General features: G+C 36.6%; 3 protein-coding genes across 18 annotated transcripts in view; 2 read left to right on the top strand and 1 right to left on the bottom strand.

The window, feature by feature from the left end:
* The first annotated feature begins 303 nt into the window (after positions 1-303).
* On the top strand, positions 304-11,926 carry flvcr2a (FLVCR heme transporter 2a). 4 transcript variants are annotated; one of them, XM_055038608.1, is made up of 11 exons: positions 304-1,349; positions 2,434-2,575; positions 2,713-2,853; positions 3,348-3,415; positions 3,627-3,730; positions 5,661-5,771; positions 6,654-6,759; positions 6,864-6,975; positions 7,544-7,608; positions 8,718-8,815; positions 10,451-11,926. In XM_055038608.1, the coding sequence occupies exons 1-10, from the start codon at positions 810-812 to the stop codon at positions 8,796-8,798; spliced, it is 1,470 nt and encodes a 489-aa protein (XP_054894583.1). In that variant the 5' UTR covers positions 304-809; the 3' UTR covers positions 8,799-8,815; positions 10,451-11,926. The 4 variants fall into 4 exon arrangements, with proteins under 4 accessions (XP_054894583.1, XP_054894581.1, XP_054894585.1 ...); XM_055038606.1 differs by having other exon boundaries at positions 10,448-11,926; XM_055038610.1 differs by lacking the exon at positions 8,718-8,815.
* Positions 11,927-11,991: 65 nt separating this feature from the next.
* Positions 11,992-14,934, bottom strand: erg28 (ergosterol biosynthesis 28 homolog). Of its 2 annotated transcripts, none has more exons than XM_055038611.1 (5): positions 14,784-14,934; positions 14,474-14,695; positions 13,493-13,583; positions 13,288-13,406; positions 11,992-13,181 (listed from the first exon to the last, which is right to left on the bottom strand). In XM_055038611.1, the coding sequence occupies exons 2-5, from the start codon at positions 14,604-14,606 to the stop codon at positions 13,093-13,095; spliced, it is 432 nt and encodes a 143-aa protein (XP_054894586.1). In that variant the 5' UTR covers positions 14,607-14,695; positions 14,784-14,934; the 3' UTR covers positions 11,992-13,092. The 2 variants fall into 2 exon arrangements, with proteins under 2 accessions (XP_054894586.1, XP_054894587.1); XM_055038612.1 differs by having other exon boundaries at positions 14,474-14,671.
* A 1,202-nt stretch (positions 14,935-16,136) lies between these two features.
* The window catches only part of ttll5 (tubulin tyrosine ligase-like family, member 5), a 61,127-nt gene continuing 59,598 nt past the window's right edge, over positions 16,137-17,665 (top strand). For 5 of the 12 annotated variants that reach the window (XM_055038211.1, XM_055038213.1, XM_055038212.1 and 2 more), the window contains exons 1-2: positions 16,143-16,227; positions 16,531-16,650. In XM_055038211.1, coding sequence (XP_054894186.1) covers positions 16,592-16,650 — 59 coding nt within the window. In that variant the 5' untranslated portion in view covers positions 16,143-16,227; positions 16,531-16,591. Of the gene's footprint in view, positions 16,228-16,319; positions 16,391-16,527; positions 16,651-17,665 lie in introns of those variants that run through there. The other 7 variants (XM_055038205.1, XM_055038204.1, XM_055038203.1 and 4 more) reach the window with 7 other exon arrangements.

Genomic DNA, 17,665 nt, shown 5'->3' with positions numbered 1-17,665 from the left:
AAATTAATATTTCACATTTAATTACAAATTTGTGTCTTTAACACTTTTACACATTTTAAAAACCACCTGGATACGCTTTTGTGTAGTCTTTATTCACAAAAAGCATATCCACAAAATACACAAAAATGTTATATATTTAAAGCCTATATGACTATCACAAACAAATTTAAATGAAACCAAATTACTGGATTGTGGCATGTTTGAAAAAAGAAAAGCTTCAGCGTTGAATAAGATCAGACACAAACCAACTAGTGGTGGAAAATCTAACAGCGGAACTAAAGAAACCAGCAGCACATGAGAGAAATGAGACGGAAACCATGCAGGTGAATCTAATTGATTGACTGTCAGACAGCTGTCAGAGGAACGGAAAACTTTGGGGAAATGAACTAACTTTAAGAATAGGATTAGCAGTTCAGGGCTGAGACCAACATGAAATCTTCACTAAAGTAAAGCTTGGCAGTGCGTGGCTCTCTGCTTCATTGTCCTGTTTATCCAACATTTATGACGAGTCGGGAGAGAGAATGTGTTGGCTTATCTCAGCTGCTGGGAGGAGTGACATGGATTGTCTGAGAAATCCTCAGTATTGATTCAACTCCTGGTTCGGCAGGTCGGTCCTGTGGAAAGCTGACTTCTGATCAATTCCTCTTTTGCTGATTCAGGAACAGAACTTCCTGGTTTTGTTGGCACATGTTTAGTTTTTTGGGGCCAGAGTCACGTGATGTCCCGAAAGCGATACCAGATTTTTATCCATTTAAAGTTCCTTCATTTCATCGGTGTTTTGCGTTGAGTGTCATTTCATACGGAAGAACATGAAAGGCGACCAGGACACCAAAGAAACGAGCCCAGATTTGGTTCAAGATGTTCGGATCCCGCCTGACATCCCAAACGGGGAGTGCGTCTCCGCGCTCCCGACGCACCTCTACAAGAGGCGCTGGGTGATTGTGCTCCTGTTCAGCGCTTATTCCCTGAGCAACGCTTACCAATGGATCCAGTACGGAATCATCAGCAACATCATCATGAAGTTCTACAACGTGGACGGCTTCGCTGTAGACTGGCTGTCCATGATCTACATGCTCGCGTACATCCCCTTCATATTCCCGGTCACCTGGCTGCTGGAGAGGTATGGACTGCGCTGCACTGCGCTGGTGGCCAACGCGCTCAACTGCGCAGGGACGTGGATAAAGGTGGCCAGCGCACGGCCTGACCTGCTCTGGGTGACCCTGCTCGGACAGTCTGCCAGCGCCCTGGCTCAGGTCTTCATCCTCGGGATCCCCTCCAACCTGGCCTCAGTCTGGTTCGGGGCAAATGAGGTTTCCACCGCCTGCTCCATAGGAGTTTTTGGGAATCAGGTGAGTTGATGGGGCAACGTGGGGTAACATGAGCAATAGGGGAAACTGTTTGATGTAAATCTTTGACTGTGTGATGGGGTTACTGTAGATAAAGATGGGGCTGGGGGTGGGAGGTACATTTCTGCCAAACACCTCAGAAATGTTCATATTGGTAGGAAATTTTTGTAGAAAATAATCAAGGACAAGTAGAAAAGTTGCTAGAAAAAACCCAGAAATTTTCCAGAAAAAAAACATACATTTACGAGTTTAAAATAAAAAATTTCAATGTTTTTTATTTCATTCATTCACTGTGTTCATGCAGTCATGTTCAGTGCCTTTTTTCTGTGTGGTTGAAAAGGGGAATCTGTTTGAAGTAAACTTTTGATAGGTTTTGAAAAAAATCAAAGTTGTCAACTTTTTTCTTTTCCATTCACTCTAATGCTAGATAATCTGTGTTTTGGCTTTAAACACTCAATGTCTTGAGTTGAACCAGTTTATTTTCTTAACCCGCCGAAAATTTGCTGCCATCCGAAGAAAAGCAACCCTCAACTATGATGCTGGTGCACTATGTTCATGCAGTCATTTTCAGTGTTTTTTTTTTCTGCTGTGGTTGTGGGACATTTCTCAGACAGCAACATGTCTTACAATGTAGCCTGGCCTGAATGTTTTGATGTTACAGATTTATGCTTTCCGATCAAACAGCTTCAGAAGTTTTTACTATGTGGGAAAAAAAGAAATTCAATAAAAGTGATTTTGTGAAAAATTCCCTGAATGTTTGCAAGATTTAAAATGCATAATAAAATCTGGACACCTATGGGGAGAGAGGGCAAAGCAAGTGAACATTAACAAAAATGTGTCTTTTTATTGTTGCCAAAGGCCAAAACAATGAAACAACCAGAATGTTTGTCCAACACTAAATAAAAAAAGTTCACTCTTGACAATAGATTTGAGGAGTTTTTTGAAAATGCCAAACTCTTCTGATTGCTTTGAATGCTCAAAGAAACCAGGAAACTGAGAAAAAATGTGAATTTTATACCTGCTCTTTCTACTGGTTTTGAAATGATATTTGACATCTGCTTGTTTTATTTTCTTTTTCTTTCTGCAGTTGGGTATTGCCATTGGGTTTCTGGTCCCACCCATGCTTGTTCCTAATGTAAAGGATGTAGACGAGTTGGCGTCTCACATCAGATTCATGTTCTACATCAGTGCGGGTGTGGCAACCTTCATCTTTGTACTTGTGGTCATCGGTATGTAAACTCCCCCACAAAGGGCATCACGGTAAATGGGTTCTGTGTTGGAGCTCTGTTTTATATTCATTTTCCTAAACCAATCACGTCAGCAGTTGATCTTCAATTGCTGAGGAGCTTGTTTATTTGTTTTGTAGTGTTTCAGGAGAGACCAGAGGTCCCACCAACCCAGTCCCAGGCTCAAGCCAGGATCTCCCGCTCCAGTGATTACTCTTACATGGCCTCCATATGGAGGCTGCTGAACAACAAAGCCTTCATGTTACTTGTAATCAGCTATGGTTAGTCCCTCTTGCTGAAAATGTGTGAACACTGCCTTCACATTTATGGAAAACCCTGGTGAAGATGTGTAAAACCTTTCAATATATGTTGTTTAATGCAGTAGCATAATGTGTGAACACTTTGGAAATGTTTATTTTTATGACCCTCCTAACAGTCTCTCCACACTGTCATGTAAAGATAAACTTGGTTCCCCTTTCAGGGCCATTTGCCACTGTTCCATGGTCATATAGGGAAGTTTGGACAATAATCTTTTTTCTTAGAATGGCATGATCTCTTTTCTTTTTGAAAAGGAACAAGCAAAACGTCATAGATTTCTTTAGTGTAGATTTCACACCTTCATGGACTTAATTTTTATGTATAAACTTGGAGTTTCAGATTATTTGAGGTATTTTATGTAAAATGGCAGCCATTTTCTTTCAGTTGATGCTAATGTGTAATTCTGTTTTTAACAGCTGATTATCTCAGAGTGATAAAGGTCTCTGTTTTTTTGCAGGGTTGAATGTTGGTAGTTTCTACGCCATTTCCACACTTTTAAACCGAATGATAATTGATCGCTACCCTGTAAGTTCCTTGGGGCTGGGAAAATTTTCTCTTCTGTGAAGCTTTTTGTCCTTGCTTAGCACTGGTTGACATTTTCCATGTTTTAAGCTTTTGTGCAATTTGTTTTACCACCAAACTTTAAAGCTTCAGGACAGCTGACCATCACAAAGAGTCTGGGTGAAATAATGGCCGTGTCCCATGAATCAGTAATGTTTATGGTGTTTCACCTCAGGGTGAAGAATTGAATGCTGGGAGAATCGGTTTAACCATCGTCATTGCTGGAATGGCAGGATCTCTCATCTGTGGCCTCTGGCTTGACAAGACCAAGACCTACAAGTAAGATCCTCCTCTAAATCTGTTTGTGAAGCCTGATGTTTGTATGGGTGAAAGTGCTGCCAGACATTATTGAGAAGCCAAACATTAATTTAGCACAAACCACTAACCAATGGGGAGATTTTTCTTCTACAAAGTGCCTTTTATTTAATTTCATGTTCAGTTGGTAAATGATGGCCTGGATTATAACAACTGGATTTCAGTAGCCAGTAGCAAACATATTCACTAAATCAAATAAATCTGATGGCTACCAAATCAAAATATGGAGCTGACTTAAAAAAATAAATCATTGCTTCTCTCTAGAATGAGGTTCAACCACAAAAGGTCAGGAACTGGTTGTTGAGAGTATTGTAACCAAATTTGGATGGTGAAAATATGGTATTAAAGGTTTGGCAATAACTGCATTGTTGAGTTCTGTGAAATAAAATTTGGTCACTATATTTTATACTTAATACTTACTATACTTAATCTAGTTTTCTGATTTGTTCAATTTTGGGTGTTCATTTATTGTTAGCCATAATGATTAGATAGTCAAAATAAACACAGTATATCACACTAAGTCTATAGTTTTTACATTTTGATTTGAATTACTGAAAGATGTTTTTTGTCTAGTTTGAGAAACACTTGCCACCAATAATATTTAGTTGCTCAAGTTGAATTGAGATCAGCAAGAATCCTGCAGGACTGTTTTTACACACTTTTAAGTAAAAAATGCTTTGTCTGCAGAGTTCAATGAAAACAATGTTTTTGAGTCCACCTTTTGCTGAAATCCATCAAAGACCTTGAAAACCTTTAATAGTGAAGCTGAATTTTAAATAGAATAAATCCCACACACCCCCAAAAAACAAGCATTGTTATTTTTGGGAAGAATTATGAATGCTTTCCTCAAAGTAAGTGTACCTTTGTCTTCGTCTGTTAGTGCTTCCTGTAATGAGGCACACAATGTACTGTGGCAGGTTAAAATCCTCAGATTCCTCACATGCCACAGTAAATGCATAGCTGTCAAATCAGTTTGGCTCAGGTTTACACTGGACTCTCACATTGTCTTACTGTGTCAGACATTCACTGGACTTTGCTATGTCAACAAAATGTTTTACAGCATAATTTACGCATGACTGTGCAAGAAGCTCCGTCCTCAAAGTAAGCATGTTTTTTTGCAGAAAGTGGTGAGATACACATAAGAATAGTGTTTTTAATGATAGCAATAGTATTAATAGAGGTATTTTTTGGACTGCAAGCTAAATTTAAAAACTAAATTCCAAGTTAATGATGTCTTTAATTTTATCTAAAGATATACTTTATACCTTTTGAACCTTTTTGATTTTTGCTTATTTTTGTCTTGTCAAATGTTTCAGCCAATTTAAATGTGGATTTTAGGTATTTTTTCAAAAGCATTTATAAACATTTTAGTATTTGAACATAGTGTCATCCATCCTTAACATCCTATATTGTTTTTTTCCCCATTGCTTCTAATGCTCTATATAGTCTATAATTTTAGATAATTCAATGCAAAATATGAACCTGCTAATAATTGCATACACTTGCTTGCTCAGTGAAAACCAAACATGAGCTCAGAAAATTATGACAAAATATTCCAAATCCAAAAATTTGTGCTTTTATACAAGGATAAATAATTATTACACATAAACGATCATCACTAACTCCCTGCACCAGGTGACTGCTAAAGAAGCTGCTAGTTTGTTGTGTGCTGAATCAAAGTTATGTAATGGAAGTGGAAGAAATAAGTGTTCAAAAATACAAGGGTGCATAACAACAATAGCCTGGATAGGACTGGAATAAAAGCCACTCAAGGATTTCAGATTCATACGCGTTACATGAACATCTTGGTAAGCTTTGAGTTCTCATAGTTGGTTTGGATGTTTTGGTATACTTATTACAATTCGTTTAAAATTTCTTACTCTGGACCCTGCAGACAAACCACCCTGGTGGTGTATATCTTATCTCTGGTTGGGATGCTGGCTTACACATTCACCCTGAACCTGGGCCACCTCTGGGTGGTGTTCATCACCGCTGGAGTTCTAGGGTAAGTAGACGAACTGAGCTGTGGATATACTGCGACATGTTCAAGGACATTTGAGTAATACTAATTAAGGCACTTAGTATGTGGGCAGGAGCAGCAGTACATCAATATAATTGTACTTGGAAGAAATCCAAAAAATGACTTGGTATTTGGTGAAAAGGCTAAATAAGTAGTGAGTAAATATTTGATCATAACATTCGATTTAATTTGAGAAACACAAAAATTCCCTCCGTCAAAGTTGAAACTGACTTCTATAAATGACAGATATGTAACATTACATAAGTGATTTCATAATTATCTGCCTTCAAGTTAATAATATTTAGTGTGTAGATCTTAATAATAATATTTAGTATGTAGATCTTGGGCTCCAGATTCTGTGTGGATACGCCTCAATCAGGCTACACATCTGGATGACGTAATTTTACCTTTAAAATAAGCCCTGTAAGCTCTCAGGCTGCATTGGGATCAGCTGTGAACAGCCTTTTCCAAGTCTAGCAACACATTCTCCATCAGGTCTGGGCTTTGACTGGGCCACCTGAGAACCACCACTCAAGACAAGATCTCACTTTGACATGAACTCTCGATGTGTCTGATGCAATTTTGGTTTGTAACTTATTTAGTGAAAACATTTTTTACACATGTATTCCAGTGAAACTATGCCAAGAGGCTTTGCAATTATTGCTATTTTTGATAAGATTATTAAGCTTATTGGCTTCCATAGAATTTCTTTTTTTTTTCCATTTCTAATAAAAAAGCTTGTCCTACTATTCCATCAGTGAAGCAGTTTTACATTTAATCGCATAATGAAGGTTGAAACTGCAACAGAGCAGACTGAGAAACTGACTTTTTAAATTTGAGCTCTAGTTTCTTTTTTGATTTCTGCAGCTTCTTCATGACTGGATATCTCCCTCTTGGATTTGAGTTTGCAGTGGAGCTCACCTTCCCCGAATCAGAGGGAACTTCGTCGGGTCTCCTCAACTGTTCAGCTCAGGTCGGTTATTGGTGGCACTGATTAACTGCACACTTTCATTCTAAACGTATGGCACATATTTACTATTTGGGCCATAAACACGTTTTATGTAATTCTTGTTGCAGATTTTTGGAATCGTTTTCACGATTGGACAAGGAAAGATTATCGATAAATGGGGAACTTTACCTGGCAATGTATTTCTGTGTATTTTTTTGCTAATAGGAACAGTGATAACAGGTGAGACACAAACATCATGTGACATGGCAGCCACAAACTAAAATTTCTTTATTTGCTATTTTCTAATCATTGCTATAAACCAGGGTCTAAAACCTTTACAACCTAAAGGCATTTTTACTAAAGCAAAAAAAAAAAAAAGCTGCAAATGTCACAGTTTTTTTTTTTTTAAATACAACACTTTAATGTGTTTTGTTTTTGTTTATTTTTTACTTCCTTGAGTAAGACCTGGTACCATCTTTGGATGTTTGCTGCCCCCTGGTGGATAAATTTAAAAGAAATTTGTGAAACTTTCTCGTTGCATAGTTAATTTGTGAAATAACTTGGATAATGTAGTTATCACTATTTTCTGTGAAGACCACCAGCTTTTTGCTGTTGGATCTGTGTTTTACCCAATGTTGACTGAAAATCAGTTGTCAGGTTACAAAATTCTTTTCACACTAATATAAAGTTGCAGCACACAAGACACATTTGTTTACCTTTTACAATATAGAAATAACTTTTTTTTTCTTTTCAATTGCATCAACTTTAAACATTTAGTCTACCAGCATAATGCCTCTATTTCTCACAGGATTCATCAAATCTGACCTCCGGCGGCAGAAGGCAAATCAACAGGCTGAGGTGCAGCGACTGTGTGTAAGTATCTGTGTGAGGTGCTTAAGGTCTGAAATAAGGCCTGACCTGTTCCCACACTGCGACCAGATCAGGTCCCAGTCTGGCTTGGTCTCTGCAGTTTCTTCTGGCTGCTTGGCTCCAGTTTTTGTCATTGCAACATCCTGCTGGTTGATTTCTGGGGTTTCTTTGCTGTAGGGGAGAAACTTTTGTGTTGCTGTGTCTTTTAGCCTTCAACAAAAAAACACAAGCCTCCCTTCTTGCTGCTTACAATTTACAACAGATTGTTGTCAGCTTCATGGTTATGTTTTGCTTCAGAAATGGCACTGCTTTCACTGCAGCTGACTGCTTTCAGATATTTTGCGATTTAGAAATTGAATCACAAAATATCTAATATTTGGTGATTATTTTTTTTGTGACATTTTATTTCTAGTAAAATGAGCTGTTCAGTTCACTTTATTGAACTGAAAAAATATCATCTCAATGTCTGCGAAAGTCATAACATTTCAGTGAAATTTTCCATATGCCATAATGGGAATAAACCCTTATTGTATATTTTGAATAGGGAATTTGTGTACAGATTGTTTTACCTTGAGCTCAATTACTAAAACAAATTTTACAGGGATACTATATTGTCATTTTATTCTAAAGACATAAAAAGAGTAATACAAAATTTGTTCCCAAACAAAATGGATTGGCATCCAGCTGTTTGAATTTTTTCTTGGAAAAAAAAAAAAACATGTTAAAATTAACATTAATTCGCTGTCATCTGCAGCTTGCATTTTAAAACAAGCAAGATTTCTTGTTCGTTTTGCTTAAATTTGAATTAAAAACACAGCTTTGACCTAAAACGCCAGGACTCCTGCATACTTGAACTTGAGACCAGATACTTTTGTCATTGGGTTTCTTAAAAATACCAAAAAACAAAATTATTCTAGAAATTAAGTTTGATCTTAAGTATTCTGGAGTTTCTTTATTAAAGTCTATACAAAAAGATTGATGGTCTAGTTGACAGACTGCTGTAGGTGGGTGTGCAGGAGTTTCTGGAGCCACTGGTGGAGGTAATATGGTGTGAAGGATAAAGGTGACCCTCAAGGTCCCCCAGATCTTTGATACTGGAGCTATGATTACAGCCAACAGAGTCCGAGACATCAGTACGAGACTACGGGGCCACAGGAGTCATGACATTACCTCACAACTTCACAAAAATCTAAATGGATGTGACAACAAGGTAGGGTCGTATGAACAAAAACTCCCTGAAACCTCAAAGGTATGAAACTATGGCAAACTGTAGCCGTTAAACTGATGATATTCTTGTTGATGCAAGCAGAATTAGTTTGTGCTAAGTTTATTTGCATATCACATTTCATCAACAAGGGAGTTCAAAGTGCTTAAAGTGATTAAAAACAGCCGCCAGTTCTGAAAACAAGCAAACATATTATTTTGTCAAATGTCATCATCATTGCATGTCAAATATATTGGTCGGTGTTCCACTTACTAGTCAAAGGCAACTCTAAAAAGGAGAGTTTTTAACCTTGATTTAAAGAAACTGTATTTCAGCAGTATTGCAGTTTTTTGGAAGTTTGTTCTACCATAAAAACTGAGTACTGCTTCTCCATGTTTGGTTTTGGTTACTGGTAAATTTGAACCAGAAGAGCTGAGTGGTCTGGAAGGTTGATGCAACAGCAGGTCTTGTATTTTGGTCCTAATCTGCTCAGTGATTTATGAGGTAAAAAAATAATTTTTAGTTTATTATCTGAGCTACTGGGAGCCAGAGTAAGGATGTTAGAACTGGGGTGCTGTGCACTAACTTCCTGGTTTTAGTGAGAACGCAAGCAGCAACATTCTGGGTCAGCTGCAACTGTCTTTCTTTTTTCCCTTTTTTTTCATAGGGAAAAATACATTATAAAGACACATATTGCAGTACTCTGTGAAGTAAAAATTGTGTTATTTCTTTTAAGAATTTTATTTTATTTCTTTAGTCATTTAACACTAGTATTGTTTAGTCTGTTAAAACCATGTAGGTCAAGGAGTCTTTAAAGAATCAGTTAGATAGGTTTCCTTTTGACCTCTCCTTGGAAGAGTTTCAGTAGGTTGTCAGTAACTAAAATCAGGCACCAGGGTTTCTTAACAGATAACAATAAACAGGTTAGGTAATTGTAGTAAGATGGAATAAACCCTAAGGCTTAACAAATTCCTCCATTAAATGTCACAAGCTAAGGCTACGTGCTGAGTGAACGTACAAAGTCTGATAATGTTCTTGTTATGCAAAATTGTTCCATTAGTAAACCTGATTTTTGGAAATGCACCTATTTTGGAATAAAGATGTTTATCATCTGAACAATTAACTTACCCTAAGAATTAACTTACCCTGTTAAGAGTAACTGTGCATTAACCTGTTCGACTGGCTCTGGGCCAGGGAGTGACCACATTGTACAGAGAGTCCTATATATTGTGAGAGCTTGCAGCTCCAAATCAGAACTCATTGTAGGTACAGCTATTGTGCTGTGGTTACTGTGTGTTCTCTGTTTGCAAACGACTGAAATAAAGATTTTGCTCTTTGCCATTTGCCAGAGTCTCAAGCCTGATCTGTTACTACAGATTAGATATTGTTTTTTCCACAACTCAATGTGGCTATTGATAAATGAGTTTTTCTATGTCTTGCTGGGACCGTAGTCCTTTAATCCTGGAAATATTCTTCAGTTGGTAGAAGGCTGGCTTTGTAAATCTCTTTATGTGACTCTGAATGTTTAGATCTGAATTAATCACTATACCTAGTTTTATATAATCTGCATAGCTATGGTAATTAATTGATGTTCTCCAAGTTGCAGTAGTGCTTATTGTCTGCCCATGTCTCTTCCAGAAGATGGCCACTGATGTTCAAGAAGGTATTCTGAAAGAGATGAAGTTGTAAGGTGAAATGATTTCTCCTCAGAAAACCACAGAGAAGAAACAAAGTTTTAAGGGACATGTCGGTATGTGTAAACATGCCAAAATAACTACAATGCAACATGCTGCTACGACTAGTGAGTATATGGAGACTCTGTGACCATGATGGACATCCATCTTTGATTCTTTAGTATGAAGAACTGCTGCTCCTTTTTTACTGTACTGACATGCAACAACACAAAAAAATCACATTAGTATTTAAAATGCAATTTCTAAATCAACCTTAATACACATTTGAAATGCACTTTCAGCAAATGCATCACTTACAGTTCAGACGGGATCTAATTTTTTGACTCAGATCTGTTAACATTCCAACGTTTTTTTTTTTAATAACAGATTTTCATGACTTTTTAGATAATTTTAATTTAAAGAGTAATCAGAACGGGGTGTCCTAATTTTTCCACCTCAGAGTTTTCTGATTATTGTGTTGTGTGTAGCTGAACTTAAGTATTTACTCTGGTGAAGGTACCTATTTTTGTTTGGTCAGTGATCTTAAATGCAGACCATAACAGGGACGTCCTTTCGTTACATTGAGTAAGGTTCATATATCACCCATTTGCCATTAAAGGATCACCTGGTTGGTATTCTGCCAAGTATCAATACTGATTGATGCTGTGCATCAGAATACCGTACACTCACAAAGGTCAGTTTTATCCTTATTTTACAAGAGTGTCTGATTTTTTTCTTTTTATTAAATATCTAGAAGATGAAGAATTTTGATACCAAACAAGATGGATGAAAAAAGAAAATATGCCATTTTGCACACAAATGTCTTCACTGTATTTTTTTTCTAGAACAGAATATGTATACATGATATTTTAAGATTATGTGAACGGAGTTGGCACTGATTTCCGGTACTTTTTTTTTTTTTTCTAGAAATTAATGTAGAATTTCAACTTGAATGTATGACATCATGTTCTACAGCAGTTGGACTGTCATTATGGAACTTTAAAAACCAGGCTGCATAAAGGAGCCTGGCTGGGTGAATAGATGGATGATGGAAAGAGAAATGAATGAATGAAGAGATGGGTGGGTATATATTGAATTGAGAGGAGTGGATTGATACTGATGCATAGATCAATGGATGGTGGATAAAAAAAGTTGACTGGGTTTATTGATTGATGAATTGGTACTGATTTATCAAAATAGAATATCAAATGGTGTGGAAATGACTTATTTCCTTTGTCAATGTTTTGTGGAAAATGCATACATTCCATTTTTTGTGTTGGAATATTAGATGATTTAAACATTTAATCAGATCATTCTGTAGCTGTGAGAAAGTCATTGTAGAACTATGTACTGTAACACTGGCAAACATTGACTACAAGCTTTTAGGTTTTTTGTACGTTGCACATTTATATTGGTGATGATAAATATTTCTGGGCTGCTGTAATAGTGAGTTTTTTTTTTGCACTCACCTCATGGCTATATTTCTGAATCATTGTCTTTTAGTTAAAGTATTTTTCAGAATTTTAATGTGCAAAAAACATTTTTATAATGAACTTATTGGGGATTTAGGAAGCACCAGTAAATAAGAAGGATTCAAATGACCTTGGAAAAACATGACATGGGAGATGCAACAAAATACTAATCTATTAATATTAAAATTCCCATCAAATACAGGTCACAAAGAGAGGTAAAACAGGTTGCATGAGGAGCAGTTAGTAAACTTGGGCAAAAAAAACACAAATTAAAAAGACATAAATTAAACATAAACATCTTACGATAAGTTGGGGGAAGGAAAGAGATGACACAGCACCATAAAGATATGGTGACAAGAAAACAGTACAGCAAATTACATAAAAGAAAACATACTAAAATTCCAACCAATAAAACAAAAATTTAATATCTGGAGAATCAACTCGGTTTGTTTAGAATCAAATTTGATCAAACACCCAAGAATCCCCAGATAATTAACCTCTATATACTCTAGGTAACTGGGTATTTTGTTTCTACTTGAAGATAGATTGATCTGTGAATCATGAAGGACATAGGGGACGTGTTTGAATTATATATTCATCAGAAGATGCTGGCAAAAAATGTGAAGCTTAATTCAAATATCGAGCAACATGGATAATTTCCTAAAAATAATGCAAAACAAACAATTACACCTTCAGAATCAAGATTTCTGAATTGCTCTTCAGATAAATAACTTTCTTATTGCAAATTCATTAAACCTCAAGTTTGTTTCTGAGGTAAAAATCAAGAAACAGCTACTGTGTGTGTAAAACACTTTTACATTATGTAGATCTTTGGTAAGTCTGAACTGATTTTAAAAAAATGGAGATGAAGTGAAAAAATTATGTTCCAGATTACTATGTGGCTTAATCCTTTTATAATATTGCTCCTTTGAATGTTAAGTCGGCAAATCCAGAACACCCTCATTGCTGCACCGTCAACAATAAAATATATATTTATACAAAGGATGTAAAGGGTAAAATACAAAGTCTCTCAAAAAACAAATTACATGTGAACTTTTTTCATGATGCAAAAGCTGGCACACAATTACTGGTCCAAGCCTGGATGCTGGTGGTGGTTTCGGCCAATAAGAGGAGGAAACTAGTTTCGCTTCTTCTGCCGCGCTCCCAATTCTTCCTGAGTCTCTGGAAAACACTGGAATCCAATGAGCATTCCTATGATGGAAAAACCTGGGAAAAGCAAGATAAGATGTGATGCTTCTCAAATGAATAAATATCCAGTGAAAGGTTCAAACATAAAATTCTAAATTCTAGGCAATTACCCCTCCATACTCACTTGCAACAATGAGTGGTGCCATCACTCCAATAGTCAGCGGTGCAGTTTTGTAGATGAATGCTTCAGACAAAAAGTGACCCAGTGCCAACACAAATGTCCATAAAGTAATGTGATACAGCCTGTAGAAGCCAATATGTATTAATATGATCATAAGATTGTAAACCAAGAGCATATAGGAGTTTTAAAACATAACCGGATAGCTTACGTTCTGTTCTGGATATCAATAGCACAGGCACAGCGGATGATTGACGACAGCAAAGTCCAAATACCAAACGTTCGAGCTTGGAGACCATTTACTAGAGTAAGTAGAGGTGTAGAGAGGGAGGCAAATTAAGCAGTTAGTATATGTATGAATCTTTATAAGCCTGTTTTTGAAAAGCTCCATGATCATAAAATAAATCTTTTGCCAATATAAATAAAAATAAATCAACATTTGCCTATCTCCTTCTAGGTGGTTTCAACCCGCTTGGTGGAAGTGACTTTAGGGATGTGATTCTTGTAATCGTTTAACAGTTGCTGACATCAATGCTAGGATTTTTTTTCTACTCCCACTTTCAATTGTGATGTTTGAGGGGCTTTTTGCATGTAAAGCCCATTTCAAATCCAGATCTGTGCTACATCTTTTTACTCTCGTTATAAATGTTCTCAAATATTCTGCTCTGACACTTGATGTAAGATTTTTATAATCTTACATCAAGTCCCAAAATCCCAAAACCGTGACCCAAAATCCCAAAACCGTGACACTTCCAGCTCCATGCTTTTCAGTTTGTTTCTTGTATTTGGTTCAAGCCAAACATATTTTCTGTTTTTGTTTCCAAAGATAAATAATTGAAGTTTATACCCAAATGTCCATATTTTTCCAGAAATCCTTTTCTTGTCTACATCCTCATGGACTTTTGAATCAACACCAGCAAAAGCTTGTTGGTAGACTTCTTTTAGCATTTTGCTACCTGTTCTCTGGGTGAACATGCATGGAAGATCAGACCTGGGCATGTTGTCAGTTGTCTTGAATGTCCTCCCTTTGTGAACTATTCTCTGTATTGTGTCATGTCAGATTTCTAATCGTTTTTGAGTTCCAAAACCCTTTGCAAACGCATAAGCTGCTAAATGATGTGCCAAATATGAAATCAAATACATATCAGAACGGGGTGTCCTAATTTTTACACCTGCCATTATAAATACTCACCAAACTCTGGCGTTCCCGTGTACAGTTTCTCTGAGAGGAAGCTGTGATCCCTGAAGCTCTGCACGGTGTTTCCCATCGCGATGACGGACACCATCAGCAGCCAGCTCCGGAGGACGTTCAGAAAGCGGCTCATATTTGCTGTCAGTGACGCACCTGTCGGAGAGTCTGTGGTCTCAGACCGCAGGAGCAACTGAGCGGCTTAAAACACACATTCAAGGTCATCTGTCAGGAGATTACAATCATTAATATCTCTGAACAGACTAATATTTCGTCAATGAGGAGAAAAACAAAGGAAGCCACAGCTACCCACCAGCGATAACCAGACTACAGCGTCTTCATGTTTTAAAAACACAATCTGGCAAGACTAAATACTAAAACCACAGGTGGATTTCAGCCAACCGAGTATTTAGCTACATTTGAAACGGTGACTTTTCCCCAATCTTTGCCCACAGGGTGAGCCAATAACAAGGCTCCAAAATATGGCTCCATTTAATCGAACCATTATTATGATTGGTCGTCCTAAAACTTTAGGTACCGCCCATTTTCTAATGCGGACCAATAACAATTCACCCATTCGTAAATCGTGTAGACAACAAGTTAGTGTTTCTAGACAGGGGAGGGGCTGCAGATTTTATTATACTGTAACAATTAATTGCATAATCTTGGGGTTTGGCTTGAAACATGGACTGAAATTATGCTTAGGTATGATTTACAACAGAAATGGTCTCATTAATTTTGACTTTAGAAAACCACATTACAAAATCTAAACCAGACGTATTAAAATTGCTTGACACAGTTCAGAGGGTTTTGTAAGGCATCAAATTTTAAGTATTTTTCAGGTTTTGATATATGGGAAAGGAAGAAAAATATATATTCTCTCAGACTTTGCTTATGTTTGTTGAACCATCAATCTGTCTGTCAGTTGCTTTTTCACATCCCACATACAGCATACTGTATGCTGCCTTGAACTTCTGTTGTGCTATTGTTCTCATATCTGAATTAATCTGGTTCAAGAAGTTTTGCAGATTCACAAAGATGAAAAAAAGATGTCAAAAAAAATTTGAAACCATAGTAAAACCAACTATCTGGACAAAACAGGGTTGCCGAGATGTCATCATTTTTAAAATAAATTCTGTAATATAAAAGATCAAGGTGGAATGAACATATTGTAAAATCATGAAGTAGCTTTGTAACATATCTCCCAGTTTTTTAATTAAAAAAAATAGCAGTGGCAATGAAAACTGATAGATGACACATTCACATCTCTGCACAACTTTTATTTCTATCATAGAAGCTGGTAATAACATTTAATGTCAGAATGTTACATCACACCATAAAAAACTTTTTAATGCAGAAATGAGGGCTTAGCAAAATATACGTTCTTGAATGGGTTGGTAAATATTGCGCAAGTCGAAACAATTTTATATGGAATTTCAAATGAGATTCGGATTTCATTTCATGATTTGAATCATATAAATAATAATAATCATAAAAATACATTAAAATAATCCAAAAACGAATTGACTACATTCCCATTTCTTACAAAACAAGTCTTTCTTTGCGGATTTCATTTACGATCACCTGCTGCAAAGGGAGATTAACGTTCAGTTTAAACGTGAACGACCGTTGTTAGCTAGTGCGCATGCCCACTGCACTGTTGCTACTCAGTTGTTGTAGTAACCAGGAAGATTAACGGCGTTGTGATGCTTCCGCCAGCTAGTTAGCTGTTAGCGTTTCTGCACCGGAAGGTACGGGTAAGTTTATATTGGTTTACATTTACACTAAGGTTCAGCAATACTGTTATTTGGTCTTACATCAAAAGTGACTCTGTTTTGGCTGGTACCAGCATATGGTATAACTGCAAGTCCGTGCCAACGTCTTTGTATTTGCGGTAAGAAGGTTTCATCGCCGCCACAGGTAGATTTATGAACATGTTATTTTTGTATGAACTAATTTATACATTTAATGCGTGTGTCGGTGTTTGCTGCGTAGAGAAAACCGTGCTACAGACGTATGATATGTGTACGGACATATATAACCACCATTATTCTCAGTAGAACAGCTTTCGTTATTTCCTGGAGGATTTCACCGGGTCGTCAGCCGGACTTTGATGGGAAAATGCCAGCCGTGGCTCGGGAGAAAGAGGACTCTGAGTCTTCTTCTGAGGACGAACAAGGGTAATCTCAGAACTCCTCTTCTGCTGTTTGATGCGCTTTAAAAATAACGATAGCAATCTGTTCTAGAAACTTGCTGTGGGATTTTTATTTTTATTTTTTTGTGGTGTGGAATATGTTTAGGAAATGAAATTTTATAATCTTAAATCATACAGTATATTATAGCAGTTTTAGATATGAAATTAAAAAAATTATGAGCTCTGTCTTTTTATGCAGTCATATTTTGGGACAGCTTGTGTGTTGGTGTGGGTACAGCCAAATGCAGTTGATGACAAGCAACACTTTGGTCTGTTAGAGCACAATGCAGTTAAACTAATTACCAATCTGTCTTACGTTATTTGAATAATAGCCTGTGTGTAAACATTTGGTGAAAGTGGGAGGCAAAGCAATACAGTATCTTACTTGTATTTAAATGCCACTCATCCCGTTTGGATTTACGCACATTGTGTTTCATGTTTTGCATAGATATGACATATACTATATGCTGAACAACTGAAGAGTTATGATAAATGCAATTTGTGCTGATTGTATATTGTATGTTATTGTATACTTTTGTCTTTTTTGTGAATTTAATAAAAATCATTAGATTGAATGCTACAATTTATTTTAAAATGTATGACACTGAAAAACTATATTTTCAGTCACCACAAAAACACAGTATCGGCTCTAGTCGAGCATAAAAACGTGTTAATATTTTGCATAATTTTGTTTAATTAACAAGTGACCTTACGCCACTAATACAAATTTTATTATTTTTTTATTATTGAACTGTTATGAACACTGTCAGTGGCTGTTTTGCTTCAGTCAGTTTTTGTTTTTTTGCTCATATATGTGAAATGACAAAAAAAAAAATCAATCTTAAATTTTTTATATTGGATACCATTCTTAATTTAAGCATGCCAATTGTAGGTTTTCTATTTTAATGGTCTTTTAGCATATTGCACAGTGTTTTCACTACCATTACAAGCTGCAGAGAGGCTCTTTCTCAAAGTGTGTGCAGCTTGTGTAATTAGACTGT

The sequence above is a fragment of the Poeciliopsis prolifica genome, unplaced genomic scaffold (genome assembly GCF_027474105.1).
Source record: "Poeciliopsis prolifica strain line A6 unplaced genomic scaffold, Auburn_PproV2 SCAFFOLD013, whole genome shotgun sequence".
NCBI lineage: Eukaryota > Metazoa > Chordata > Actinopteri > Cyprinodontiformes > Poeciliidae > Poeciliopsis > Poeciliopsis prolifica.
The sequence above is the reverse complement of the archived record's forward strand: the minus strand, read 5'-3'. Positions and strand labels throughout refer to the sequence as shown.

Bases quoted from the DNA above. Each gene is read 5' to 3' on its own strand.
- erg28 (XM_055038611.1), bottom strand. From the start codon at position 14,606: ATGAGCCGCTTTCTGAACGTCCTCCGGAGCTGGCTGCTGATGGTGTCC. The intron at 13,584-14,473 runs GTGAGTATTTAT...TACTTACTCTAG, and splicing joins CACGGGAACGCCAGAGTTTG to TAAATGGTCTCCAAGCTCGA. The intron at 13,407-13,492 runs GTAAGCTATCCG...TGGCTTCTACAG, and splicing joins ATTGATATCCAGAACAGAAC to GCTGTATCACATTACTTTAT.
- flvcr2a (XM_055038608.1), top strand. From the start codon at position 810: ATGAAAGGCGACCAGGACACCAAAGAAACGAGCCCAGATTTGGTTCAA. The intron at 6,760-6,863 runs GTCGGTTATTGG...TTCTTGTTGCAG, and splicing joins TCCTCAACTGTTCAGCTCAG to ATTTTTGGAATCGTTTTCAC. The intron at 7,609-8,717 runs GTAAGTATCTGT...CTATGATTACAG, and splicing joins CTGAGGTGCAGCGACTGTGT to CCAACAGAGTCCGAGACATC.